At 40.5% G+C, this 14,245-nt stretch overlaps 1 protein-coding gene across 2 annotated transcripts in view; it reads right to left on the bottom strand.

Moving 5' to 3' along the window:
* The window catches only part of MYRIP (myosin VIIA and Rab interacting protein), a 219,941-nt gene that overhangs the window by 40,084 nt on the left and 165,612 nt on the right, over nt 1-14,245 (bottom strand). The window contains exons 4-7 of one of the 2 annotated variants that reach the window (XM_086468063.1): nt 13,273-13,356; nt 12,589-12,686; nt 12,183-12,263; nt 10,459-10,608 (exon numbers count right to left, since the gene is read on the bottom strand). In XM_086468063.1, the coding sequence (XP_086324189.1) occupies nt 10,459-10,608; nt 12,183-12,263; nt 12,589-12,686; nt 13,273-13,356 (413 nt within the window). The remainder of the gene's footprint in view (nt 1-10,458; nt 10,609-12,182; nt 12,264-12,588; nt 12,687-13,272; nt 13,357-14,245) is intronic. The other variant, XM_086468064.1, reaches the window with a different exon arrangement.

The raw sequence follows: 14,245 nt of genomic DNA, 5'->3' as shown, positions 1-14,245 counted from the left end.
CCAACTAACTTGAGACCTACCAGCAGCTTAGCCCTGACAGGGCAGAACTTGGCATGGGCTGTGACACCCTCTTAAGGTGGTCAGCAGTCCCGCCCTCAGACCCAGGCTTCCGCAGCAACGCTGCTAGCAGCACTGCCTGAGCAATTTAAAGCTAGCCTAGGTGCATCTACACTACAAGGCAGATATATCTTTCAGAGGAACTAGAAGATAAACAACAGCTTGAAGGATTTAAAAAGAACATGAGCACGAAGGGCCTGATGCACAAAAAGCACTGAAAAACAAGGAAGCACAGGAATTAAAGTAGACACAGTCCCATGTGGTATAACAGCCTAGGTTCTCAAATAAGTTTATCCAAACAAGCTTATCTAAATCAAGCTGATTCTTTTAAATTGTGTGCTGAAACTTTTGAGTCAGGTCAGACGGAAACTGCCCTCCACAGTTTCTCCCAACATTCTGTGGAGAGCAGGAAATTGGTATTATGCAGGAACTACAACTAATTCCCAGGAAAATCCCTCCAAATGCAGCAAAAAGCTTTTGGTGCCTCCAAAGCTTGGCTCGAGGCCATCCTCATCCTTTTTCTACACTTTATGCAATTTTTTGATAAAATCTGTCTGGGACTGCTCTGCTAGAAGTAACACCTGCTCTCACTGAAGACGGTTCAATGTCACAGAAGGCTCAAGGAGAAAAAAGTAATGCCAAGCTATTGCAGCTAATGCTGCACCCATGCATTTAGATCCTGAAAAAGGATGAAATGATGATACTGGAAGAGGCAGTTGAACTAGCACTCTTCACTACTACTTTTGTAGTTCTCTGTAGTTCTGGTATCTGGAGAGATTTAAATGATCAAGAAGTGACAGCATTCTAATAATCTCCAATTCAGAAGAATAAATAAAAGTAGAGGACTAAGTTATTTCTTGTTCTGAAAGTTTCAGATAGGGATGGAAGGACAGATAGTAAATTGTGTTTTACTCAGACAAGCATGGGTGGAAAGACAGTGTAAATATTTACCCCTGATGGCAGTTCAAATCACTGGTAACACCGATAATGATACAAAAAAAGGAGTGTCAGTAGCCAAGCCTGGCGTAAGAACAGGACAGAAGCACATCCTGGCATGAGAACAAATCAGTCTACATTGGGATAAACTGGCCATTTTTTTCAGCGCACAAAAGCAAATGTTTGTCCAGAAGTTTATCTCAAATCAATTACTGGCCTGACTGATTACTCTACCTGAAAAGCAAATGACTCAAGACCTCCTTTTGTTGCTTTGGCAACTAAGAGCAAACTAGAAAGTTAGGTATTTGGTGTGAGGTTACACAGCAAAAACTCTGATTTTGGTTGACACTTTTGCATCAACTTCAACTCAGCTGTCACTTCTGGCATAGGAAGCAAAACACTGAACATAAGAGAACAGGATTGAGAAGCCTACTTGGGGGCTGGTGCTCCATGTAGTTTCCCCGTGCATGGATAAAGCAAAGTCCTGGAGGTAAGGCCAGCTACCCCGATAGCCTCTTGGACTGGTTTTGCCCTGGAACAAGGGATGTTTACCGACCAAATGGAGGAGTCATGGCACTGAATGTTTACCAATTGCCTACAAACTTGGACAGTAACAAGATCTCAGAGCAGAACAACAAATCCAGTTTATTTTCCAAAAGAATTCAAACAATACAGCAGCCTAAATACAATTTTCAAAAGGAGGCAGGAATGTGGGAGCTTTGGTTCCGACTTATAAAGACACGAGAGGTCAAGAAAATCCTTCCTTCCCTTCTAAAGCTAGCAGCACCTTTTCTAACCAGAAGTCCTGGTTCCTCCGAAAAAAAACAAAAACAAAAAACAACCAACTGTCAGCCACTTGCTATTTTACGTGTATTTATTTGTGATGAATTACAAAGCTGCCCTGTATGTTTGCAGTCACTCAGGTACTGCGTTAGTTTCTGCAATAAATTAGTACATCAGCAGATGGCACTGCAACCCAACAGGTCATTTGCTATTTCACTGCACAAACTCCTCGGAGGCATGTCCTGCATACTGGATTCCTGTGCAGTACAGCACAGCTTGCGAAATATAGTTACAGCATAGACATGCATTTTCAAACACTTTAGGTAGATCCGTTCCCCACCAAATCCTGCCTACTGGCATCTGCTGTGAGGTGTCTGTTTCAAAAAGAAATTCCAGACACATTATTATTCTCTTTTTTCATCCCTCTTCAGGGGATTTCTGCTGTGTAGTTATAATATTTGGATGGAGAGAACTCAACCTTCATCTTATACCGGGCTCGCACTAAAAGGAATCATTTTTCATGTACAGTCCTGTTTCATTGCTGGCCTTCAAAAAAAAAAGGCAATGTGGTTTCTTAAGTTTAAAGAAGCAAGGAGTGAATAAAAATTAACCATATACAATGTCTCCTATTACTTAATAAATATTCCATCTTCTGTCTATAAGAATTTAGAAGTCCATGCTTCTGAACAGTGAATAAATAGAAACAAAACAAGTAACCAAAGGCAACAACTTTTTATAAAACATGCTTGTGAATATTCAGTCTAATGTTGATAATCTATGGATTCTTTACCTTGAATAACTCTCTTACATGCACACATATTGTTTAGAGAGACAGTATAAAGATTCTTCCTTGAAAGATGAAAGAGTATGGCTAATTCCCCTTCTAAAGAGAAACCACAGTGGTAATTCAAAATAGATCCCAAAAGCAACTGACTGAACTCTACAAAGGATATTCAGCATCACACATGTTTTTCTCCTCACTTCCCTCCTATATCACCCTATTTCTTTGGTCTGGTTTAACTAGTAAAACTGTGATTTATTCTCCACTTATTTAAAGTAGATCAAGGACTCTCCCAGTTTCAGAAGGGACTGAGAACCCTGGCTGCGACAGAGTCACCATGGCAGAAGCCCTTGCAGGCACTGGAACCTCAACACCGGGACAGAGGGCAGGGAAGCTACCTCTGGATCTGGGCAGCAGAGACCTGTGCAAGCTCTGACCTGTGGGTCAGCTTTAATTTGGGCTCTGAGGACTACCTTGTTTATTCAGGGAAGCAGCCTAGAATTGACAGCACAAACACAGATGACTTAAATGCAACCTTATTCATCCCCTCTCCTCACCAGCAAATTCTACAGCTATGCCTCCTATCAGTGCAGCAAAACCCCTCGCCAGCTTCTCAGCTGTGCTCTGTGAATACAATCAATGCACAGAACCAGCAGGTCCCACCCGCCATAGCAATCCCTAAGCATCAACAGCTAATACATCCTTTGGTAAGTAAACTCCCACACCAGGAAGGCCACAGTATGAGCTTGCAAACCATGCAAATGAAATACCAAGGGTTTCAAGCATCTGTTCCTTAGTTAATCTTGGGTGTGACAAAGGATCTGCTAACAACCCTACACTTCTGAAAAAGGGCAATCACAGGCAGATGAATGGGAGATTTTCACACTCAATTGAAAGAAAACTCCCTTCTTCATGACCTGACCTAAACCCTGGTTAGGATAACCCAGCCATCTGGCCAAATCCTTGAACAGCAGACCGGGAGAAAGCAAAAATGCCTGCTCCCTCTTCTGCAAAAGCCTTAGAGCATCTGTTCTTCCAGGCAGCCAGCCTGTCCAAGCTGGCTGCTTGTTCACTAGTGGCACAGGCTTGTCTGCACTGGATGGTTTGCCATCCTCCTACTGGCTTCTCAGGCAGCCGATCCACTTAAAAGCATTGTTCCTTTGAAAGGAGTACAAAAATAATGCTCAGTTAATCAGGAACGGGTCCATCAGCAGTATGAATTGCACAGCTGCTTAATAATATGTAGAGCCACATTTGGGTGTGCATTTATTTTGGTTCAGTTTGGATTAGCTGACCTTGAGGATCCAGAGATGAGTTACAAGGGAGAGAGGCGGGAGCTTATTCCCCGACAAAACCATCACTGCTGAGCATGCAAGTAGCTCTACACATCACTACACAGAAGTACACAGTGTTTGAGGGACTTCCTTCCCCAAGTAATAAGCAGGCCCCACATATGAAAGTGCTACTGCCTTTGTTGCAAGGGATTTGTAAGCTAGTATTGGTTCTGGAATACGAGTATAAACATCCTTTTATCATACTTATGGGGCTAATAATTTAGGAAGGTGCTAGGAGCATAAAATAGCATAGTACAATCAATGTAATGGATTTATGTGAACAAGTCTATAAAATTTTGTGGTAAATTGTTAGGTGCTTTGTCAGGAATAAAGGGTAGATGCACCAATGCAACTGTAATCTAAGCAGTGCCTTTACAGGTACCCTTGTTTGTTTAGCTGTTACTGTTTATTACATGTTCCTCCACAGCCCATTCTTTTTCCCTCCTCCCAAACTTGGAATGTTCTATTACATCTCTTTAAAAAAACAACAAAAAACAAACAGGGGAAATGCTTCCCAGTTGCATAACAGCTTTCATTTGAAGGTACTGAGAGCTCAGTTAGTATCCTGTGATGACAGTATTACCATATTACGAGAAAGCTGAGCAACTGCAAAGGACAGATCCCTGGTTCTGGTGTAGGGCAGTATGAGTCGAGGTCGCTATGAGCATACCCCACTGGGACAGTGCCTGTGTAAAAGGGTAGGGGAAAGAGGTGAGCTGGCATTTTGTCTCAAGTCTAATTGCAGCCTCACACAGAAACTCACCTTTTTTTTTCAGAACATGCTTATTCTTTTTTCATTAATTTCTAGCTTGCTCAGTGCCCTGTGCAACCTTTCATGTCCTGTTCTGACCCTCATCTACAAAGCTGTGCTCAGCAGAGCACTCACCCATCAGAATCACTGTATCTCCTACTTAAACATCCACTTGACAGAGGAAGCCTTAAATGTTCTGTGTTTACTTGTTTCTCACTGTGACAATATACACCCTGATTTCATAGAAAAAGAAAGCAAGATGTGTCAGGCAGCCTAGCTGACAGGTTTTAAGTTAGACCTTAAAGCTTTGTGATACCCAGCAATGTATTAGTCTAGCACCTTTAAAAACAAAATAAAGCCGAAAGAACAACATGTGACCTAAATTATTTGGAAAATAACATTATAGAATGACCACCCTTCTCCGTCCTCTCTCCTACTCCCTTTCATGCCTTAAAACCTATCTTGGTTTGCTGGCAGTAAGTGCAGTTCAGCTGAATTTAGGCCTGCATAGGCTTGATCATATACCTAGCATCCAAAACTGTCTTCTTGGAGGTTTGTAAAGTGCATGAATAGTACTATGAGACCAAGAATCACTAATCTGCTAGAGATACATCTCAAACAAACTCAAACTATACAAACAACTTTAAAGGGACAAGGCTGTCATGTTTAGCCTTGCACTGATTATTTAGCCACCTGAAGCCTTAAAAAGTGGTACTAACTGCTGAGTCAGCACTGCAAAAGCAGTTGTACCCTATCCTTCTGCTGCAGTAGAAGGAGGGAAATCAACCAGATTACTATGGACAGGGCCATCTTGATTTGAAATCCAGATCCCTTTTGCAGTGAGACTACAATGTTACACCTGCAAAATCAGCAGATGACAATAAGATTTGTAATCTGGAAAGTACCTGGAGAAAGTTGGATTTTCCCCTAATAAATATTAATAAAAAAATCACCCGTTATTTTCTAAAGCACCAAGCACTTTTCCAACTCAAAGTGTACTGTTCTTTCCCATTCTGTGCAGAGGAGATGGTGCTGCAGTTGGCTGCTTCTGGAAGGAAACAAGACAGTAAACAACACATCAGGATTTAGCTGATGGGCTTCTGGATAAATGCACGCCTGCCTCACTGGAAGTAGTTCCCAGCAGTACACTTTGTGCAACCTTCTGATCCCAACTCATGAATAAAAGCTAAAAGCTCCATCTTCCCTATGACATGACATATTTATTAATTAGACATAAATATGGTGTTTCTGATACAGAGTTGTTGACAGGTAAGAACTGATGTCAGCTGGTATCAACCTCCTACAGTATTATGCCTCCCTCATCTGAAATAGGTCTCCCACTGTGTCGTATGACTGCTAAACAGGATTCATCCTCAAAAAGGTTTTCTTCAAATATTTGAGACAAATCTACAAAGGTATAGAGCACCTGCAAAACCTCCAGGGATTTCCAAAGCAGTGCTGGACCTCAGGCTTTGGAACCTTCCTTCTCTTTAAAACAAATCAAAGGAAAAAAAAAAAAACACAAAGAAAAACAACTGTCAGTACACTGTGGACCTTATAATTAGCTTAACCAGTAAATGTCTGCTTCCCCTGAGGTGCATCATAATGTGTATTTAATGAAATCCTTCTTTTCCCTATATCCCTAGCTGTTTTATATACTATAAATTATGGATGAGCTTCTGTTTATATAAGCAATCTTTTAGCTGTAAAATAAAGACCACTAATACAGCACTTAGAACACACCAGGATGCCTGCACTCCATCAATGTTTAAATAGGATAAAACACGCCAACTGGTCGTTTGCTCTCATTGGTAGTGATGTATGGGCGGGAAATGGACTGAGAGAGCGGAGAAGCATCCACCCATTGTTCTAAGCTCCTCCTATCCCAACATTGTACAGCCTTTTCTCATTACCAATAAGCAACAGATGGTGCCATCCATCTCTTCTTATGAGATGGAGAAATAAAATATTCGGCCTTGTATCACTATTTTTAGGATGGGAAAGGGATCTCAAAGAAATCTAAGAGGGGAAAAAAAGAAAAGACGATATCTATAGCTGCTAGCACACCATAGTTAAACAATCAATAATATATTTCAGGGAACTACTCTGTATGTGTGTGTGCGTGTTCCTTAATATGACGATCAATAGATTTTGCTCCAGACAAGCAGGTCTCACCCAGTTGGTCTATTGGCACTGTGCTGTCCCCAGCTTACACAGCTCAAGTTCCCAGCATACACCACTTACTTCACACTACAGAGAGGCAGTTTAACTTATTTAATGATGATTTCAAAGCAAGTGATTCTGGATGAGCAGGGAGGTAATGCAGGGCTTCCAAAGCCCACTGGAAGTTTCTGGCTGATACGGATAAGCTGTACACAAATATCTGGGATTCAAAGAAAAATTGCTTGGCAGGTATAACCACACAGTTATAGCTGGGATTATAACAGCTCCCCCCTCAGTAAGCAAGTGACTTTGGTAATAAAATGCAATGCAGTAATATACATGGGTTTCTAAGGGCCAGTGTTCAAGCATGCAGCTGCCCTAAGTAACTGTATGTTACTAGCTTTATTGTGCAAAACCACATATATTATCTTCTACATAAGAGACAAAAATATTTGCTCTAAGATAAATTTCCAGTTTTAAATTAGGAAATCCTAACTGCCTTAAGATTTGCTATCCTTACCTCCCTTTCCTCTGCATGTCTGTCTTTCTGTTAGTCACAGTTCTTCTTCCCTTTTATATAATCTATCCTGCTTCTGCTTGCTTTGTACTAATTTGTTTGCCAGCTAACAAAGCAAGTCTTGAACAGAGGAAGCTCTACCTAAATAATCCTTACTGGGAAGCAGCTTCATATACACAACTCTAACCCACTAATAGTCAACTTGGGTAGTTTTGACAGAAAAAAAAAGCACACCCTTTCTTTGCTTCCCTCATGGTTGTTGTGGCCATGTAGTCTGTCTGCAAAAGCCTTGGTTACACTAGAACACCTGCCCTAAGAAACCTGTTGCAAGAGCCCCCTTGTTAGCTGTGGCATGTATTGATATGAAAGGGTTTTTATTGTTAACACGCAGATCCCTGCTCAAATTAAGCCACCACACACAGCTCAATGGTAGGATGCATACACAAATCAAGAGTTTGGGATTTTTGATCAACATAATGTCATCAGTTAGGAAATGCAAAAACTTCCCTTACTGCAGTGAGCCCATGAAGATTTGCTGTTACAAGCTTGGACTCAAAGAGTTCCCAAATTGACCTGGGAGGGAGTAAGGAGTTTTGCCTGGAAAGGGCATATGGCCATAGGACCTCCCTGCCAGCTTCCATACAAGACAGGTTTTGTTTTGGAAAGAAAAAAAATAGTGCAATTCTTTTGGCAGAAAAGGTAACTTTCTCAAATCATATACAGAGGAGAAACTGATGCAGTTCAGTCCTGCAAATCTGCTGCGAGGTGCATGCTTCATTCATAGCTGAATGAAAGCAAAGTTGAATGGAAAGTAAGCTCAGGAAAAGGAATTTGGGTTGTTCCACCAGGGCTGATGAGAATCAAGCAGGCTGTAACTGCTCTATGCTCTGCACAAATTGCCTTTCCCTGTGCTTTCCAGTAGACCTTTTGTTAGAGCTTCTACGACTACTTCTGCTCGCCTAATAGGCAGACATAACTGCAACTATATCAGCTACGGAAGCAACTGGAGCTATGCTTTCCAACAGTGTCTGGTTATACTAACAAAATTCTCCTCTATTCAAAGCAAAGCAAAAATGAACACATGCACACTTCAAAGGACAAAAGAAAATGATAAAACAACTCTAGCAAAGCAAAAGGCAGAAACTGGACCAGATCACCAAATTCATTCGTGGTCCTTAATGCACTGTCGGAAGACAACTGGACCAAATGGTGACAAATGTGGTGAAAGACCCTATAAAAAGGTAGAAAGTCCTTATAAAATGCTGTACACATTTGGATCTCTAGTACTGACTGATGGCTGCAGAAGTTTTGAAAGTGTTCGTTGTGGCTTTTCTCACCTTAGTGTGACATTTCTGTTACACGATTATTTTCCACAAAGTCTACTATTTCTCAATCCAATGAGCCTCCCTCTGGCAAAAAACTGGGACCCAAACTTGTTACTTCAAAACAGAATTTCAAAATGCGCTGAGTTCAAGCTTAACTCCCCAAATGCTGAAGAACAACAGGCTTCTGGTGTAATAACTGTGTATTTGAACAGCATGTTCCCCTAGGTCCTGTCCTTAAATTCCAGAATGAAAAGTCAGTTGAGTCAGACACAAAATTAACTCTCCCTCTCCTGACTCTTATGTTCCACTAGCAAGTTGCCTAGGAGGTACAGAGCAAAGCGCTTAAGCACACTCACACTGACTCGTGATCACTTGGTTAACAGCAGCAGCTTAAAGGCCTTACTCCTTCAATTTGGAAATAGGTGGGGGATGAGAACATGAGTCTGCATCTCAGCAATACTGGCCCATGGTCTTATATTCTGGCATGAATCTATTTTCACTGGCAGTGTAAGCTAGGAAACGTGGCTGGGAACTAAGGCCCAGCACACATTCAGTTCCGGTGGTTCTGCTCAGTGGGAGAGAGGTGGTTACTGGCACAGTAGCAGGACACTTGGGAGCAGCAGCTTAAACTACTGCATCAAAATGCACTGGAACTCATCTGTCACTGTCCTCCCTCTCAGATTGTGAAACAGCCTATCCAAGCCTATAGCTTATTTTCACTTCTTTTTCCTTGCTGCTCTTCTTAAAATGCTACTAATGCAGCTTGTCAGATTTTCATCACCTTTATAGCAGAAGCTAAAGGCATTGTGCTGAGAAATAAGTGAAAGAAGGAGGAAATATTCTTCAATGTAAGATATAAATAGTGCTCTACAGTTGGGTTTAGTTTTTTATTGTTGGTGATGGCTGTTTTCTTTAAGATGGCTAAGGAGAAAAAAAAAGTTACAGAAATCTAGCATTGTACAAAAGGAAATAAAACATTCAGCAAAAACCCAAATAAAAGCTAAGTAAGCACAAACTGTTTTAAGGAATAGACAGTGAGGCATTGAGTCCTGTTAGCATTCAAATCAAGCAGTGAGATTGCTCATATCAAAAACTTCGTCCTCCCCAACACGCTCATCAATACAACACTGAAAGAGTTAAACCCCTGACAATCCCTGACTAAGATACATAAAAACTTGCATTTTTCCTGAGTCTTTCTTCTCCAGCAAGGATGGTTTTAGCTATTTGCTGAGCAAAGCTGATAAATAGATAACATCTTGCCAGACATAAAGGAGACAAAGCTCCAGACATCAAGGAGACACCTCTAGTACACAACTGATAGTTACAAAAGGTTGCATCAGAAAAGGGGCCCAGGCTTGTGCTCAAGAAGAAGGATTCAACTAGTGGACAGGTGAGGAAGACTATGAACGCTGGGAACTCATCACCATAAGACTGCCCTTCTCAGGAAATCTGATGAATATGTATGACTTTTGTGTATATGAACTGATGTGTTTCGCTAGCCCGTTGGAGCACCTATGGAAGGAGCTATCCCTCGTGCTGCCCGGCGCCGTAATAAAGAATACCTGCTTAATAACACTTAGTTGTTATTGAGTTTTCTTTGATTCAACACAATGTCTGTGATGTACTTCCATGGCCTGTGTGACATGCTAGGAAAGCATGTAACTGAGCGACAGTTTGTTCAGACGCAGGTTTAATGCTTGTCTTCTGCAAGCCTATACGTAACATTCCAGGCAGTAAGCTTGCTTACCCATTATTTCAATCTTCCAGTTTTGTGCAGCAGAAAACATCAATAGCTGTGCTAAGTCACTCACCCATAACGTGTAGGACCCTCTGCGGCTCCCTGGAAAAGTCAGCATACTCTGATCCGAGACAGCAACAGATGCCAGGCCACTGCTCCTGGATGGTGGCCATTCAAAGTCAGCCTCAGTCTGCTCGGTTTTTCTTTTCTGCTTCTTTATAATCTGTAAGGTAGAGGGACCGGGGGTGGGAGGGGAGAACAAAAAGGTGCTTGGAAAATACTGTCTGAGCGGTATGGAAAAAAACTACATTAACCCTATCTCAAGGCAAACTGCCTAGGAAGAACATTTGAGCTTCCATTTGCTTTTGCTCCAGTTCATGCAAGGATGATTCTGACAACTTGCATGCTTTTCTTCTCATCCAAAGTCATACTGCTTGCAAGCACATAAGCATCAATACAATAAATCATAATGCCTGTAGGAACACCAGAGGTGAATTAAATAAACATGGAAAGCCTGTTCCTACAGTAACACTTTAAGCATTAGCATCATCTAAGTGTCAAGTATTTTCTTAGACAAGAATCTTTGCAAAGAAACATAAAATACTAAATATGAGGGGAATTTCAAAGGCTCTTGTGACACCTAGACACATTTCTGCTGATAATAAAAAGGTCTTAGGTGTCTAGGCACTATTTTTGTTTTTGAAAATCTACACCATTTTAAGAAAGAGAGAAGATCATATAGACTGTCTTGTCTCCCTACACTTACAGAAATGTAACTTCCTGTTACATTTCCACAACTTTTCTGACTCCAATTTAAAATACCTACAGAATATTATTCTATGGCATAAAAGATCTTGTTAGGCAGCTTTTGACAAAAGCAGTAGCAATTCAAGCTTGACTGGCATAGGCTCTGGACTATTAAATACCCGATAAGCAGAATTAATCTTCTAACATCCCTGTTAAAAAAGAAGGCAAGTTATTTTCTGTTGAGCTGCTGCTCTTCTGGCTTTTCTTGATAGCCTTATAAACATGTTCCTTTTCTGGTGTGTGATCCATACATTGTTAAATGCCACATCTTGTATACAAATGTGGCAATTAGCTTAGTTCACATGGAGGGAGACTAACTTAGCAGAGTGGTTACTTTAGATCACGGTAGCTCAGCAGCACTCTGGAGCAAGGCAAGACGAGCATGAACAAACAGTCCAAACTCAAGGGATATTTGTTCCCACTAGCCCTCCATTTCTCTGCTGTGTCAGTGCCAACTGTGAGCTTTGCAGGGAGAAGAACAAGCTTTTCAGAAAATACCACACAGAGGGTTCTGTGATTTTTTGGGTGTCTCAACATCGTTAACAGAATTCTATTTTAATGGTAGATGTTTTGTTTGTATGTGTTGCAGACACAGGGTTCAGTAGAGGGTATGATCAAGAGCCACACTTCTTTACGTTGGAAAACTTTGTGCCTTTTGGGAAGCGAAGTACAGATGTAAACTTCCATTGAACAGGGGCCTCCTCTTCCAAGCAAGTGTATCACAGACCTGAGGGAGTAGTACCTCTCGGCTCTGAGGGTGCAGGCCATCAATTTAGGCACTGGATTAAGCTTATTTATAAATTGATCTCTCTGTCAGATGCAGCTGAGTAAACCTATACCATGATAGTTGAAGTTTGAAATGCAACTTGTCATTTACTCTTCTCTCTAATTGGTGTCATCCTTTTTGCTGTTAGCAGAGTTAAAGCTCACTGGACTAAAAGATTGTGTTTTGGCTATTAAACAAGCTAGGGAAAAAAATGAATGGGGTACCTTCTGCACGATGGTTGTGGCCAGCTCTTCTATGAGGTCCTCCTTATGTTCCTGCAAGTAACAAGCCTCGTTCTGCTTGTCCTGCATGAAAATGGTTATCTGTAGTTGCTAAAATCACATAAAACCAGCCTTTCCACAGAAATGGCGTAGATAAGGAAACGGGTAATATGCCGTATTGGCACTGTGGGAAGAAATTACAGGTACTCACATTGCACGTCACCTTGTGAAATGCAACATGCATCTTGGACACAAGTACATAAAACCCACTCCCAACTCTTTAGGCATGGCATGAGATAGTCACTACTTTGTTTTCTTTTATATCTACTTGGTTTTGTACCACTACCCAAATTAAAAGAAAGGTAATTGTTCTATTTGAATTAATACATTTTGTTTTCAAAAATGTTACCAGGCTGTCACTGTAGGTCTCTGCCTTAGAAATAGCTTCTTCCACTGCTTCCTCTGCAACACGTAAGGCCACAGCAAGGGTATCCATCATGCTGTGTCCTAGGTGAAGAATAAGATAAAACCATCATGTTCTTCATATACATACATTTAGCATAATGAGCTCAAAAATTCAGACCCACATTCTGGACATACGTTCAAATCTTAGGTTGTTCATAACATAGTTCATTTCCTCAATCCATAATTACACACAATAAAATAAACACCTTAAGACAGAAATCTGTCTCAATCTCTATGTTACTTCTTAAATGTAAATATTAAATACAATAAAAGACAGTATTTTTATGTTGCTTATTTTAGAATCCAGCAAAATAGTTAGGAGGAAATCATAGGAAGAACATTTTTAAACTTCCTCTAAATATCCAATAGAATAAAAGAGAATAAAAAAGATATATGGGCATAGGAAAGGGGAGAGAAGTAACAAAACCTGAATATTAAGAAAATCACACTAGAATAAGTGTGTGTTAGCTGTAATACTGAAGCAAGATATTCAAGCATGGTACGCTAAATGTTTCAGCTAAAAGACTGTTTGATCTGTGAACAAGACTTATCAGAACTCTAGGCTATTTATCCAGTAGTTCAAAGTGTAAGGACTGTGTTTTAATCAAGTGAGTTTTTAGCAGCATACCTTCTGTCTGCTGGTAGAATGTAGAGTCACTGCCACAAATGCTTCCTTCATTTTCAAAGCTTCCTTCAAAAAAACCTCCTTCTGCTCAAAAAAAGACAGTACCGTGTGTTAGCATAAGAAGTACCCATTAACAGCAGAGACATTACTAGATTAGAATACTCACTCAAGATACAGTGTCACCGCACACAAAGAGGGATAACCGCAAAATACCTCCTACCTTTTGTATAAACCATGACAGCTTTCATACGAAAGACCTCTCATTCATTTAGGATGGACAAAACTATTTGTACAGTAAAAGAGAGAGAGAGGAAGAAGCTACTAGGTATAAAATTTACATGGTAGAAGTTAAGTACAGGGAATTTGCCTTTAATATGACATCTGGAGTTGAAATAGATTCTACATTTTAAAGGGCAATGCTGTATAAACAAACCAAAACCCAGACATGTATACTAGTATTTATCTTCAAAAGGAACAAAAGGTCTACCTAACAGTCACACGGAGAGTAGAAGAAAGTTAGCAATGACATTTAGACTTAAAGGCCTTCCTTAGAAAGGTCCCATAGAGAGTGCACATGCCACTGCTACTCATCATTGCATTGTTCACACTTCCATTCAAGGACAAATTCAGTGAACTATGGCTTAAGCAAAGGCAACACATTGCGTTAAAGTTCTGAAGGATCCATCCCCATAATTTTTTATTCCATTGTCCCACTTCTGCCCTCACTGACACGGATTTTCTTGTCTTCATACTTACTTGTTCTCAACTGTTAAGGAATCTTCTCTAGAATAACGTATTTGATACAGAGAAAGCAAAAAGATTAACAAAACAGAATTTAATGCATAAGCTGCTTCCATCTAGAAGCTTTTATGCCAATTTTCATAAGAAACACCTAAAATTTTCACTCAGGACTACAGAGTCCACTTACCATCCCACATAATTTCCAAAAAGACAAAGTAAAGATCATAGAAAAATT

The sequence above is a fragment of the Leptosomus discolor genome, chromosome 7, assembly GCF_034619465.1.
Source record: "Leptosomus discolor isolate bLepDis1 chromosome 7, bLepDis1.hap2, whole genome shotgun sequence".
NCBI classification, from domain to species: Eukaryota; Metazoa; Chordata; class Aves; order Leptosomiformes; family Leptosomidae; genus Leptosomus; species Leptosomus discolor.
The sequence above is the reverse complement of the archived record's forward strand: the minus strand, read 5'-3'. Positions and strand labels throughout refer to the sequence as shown.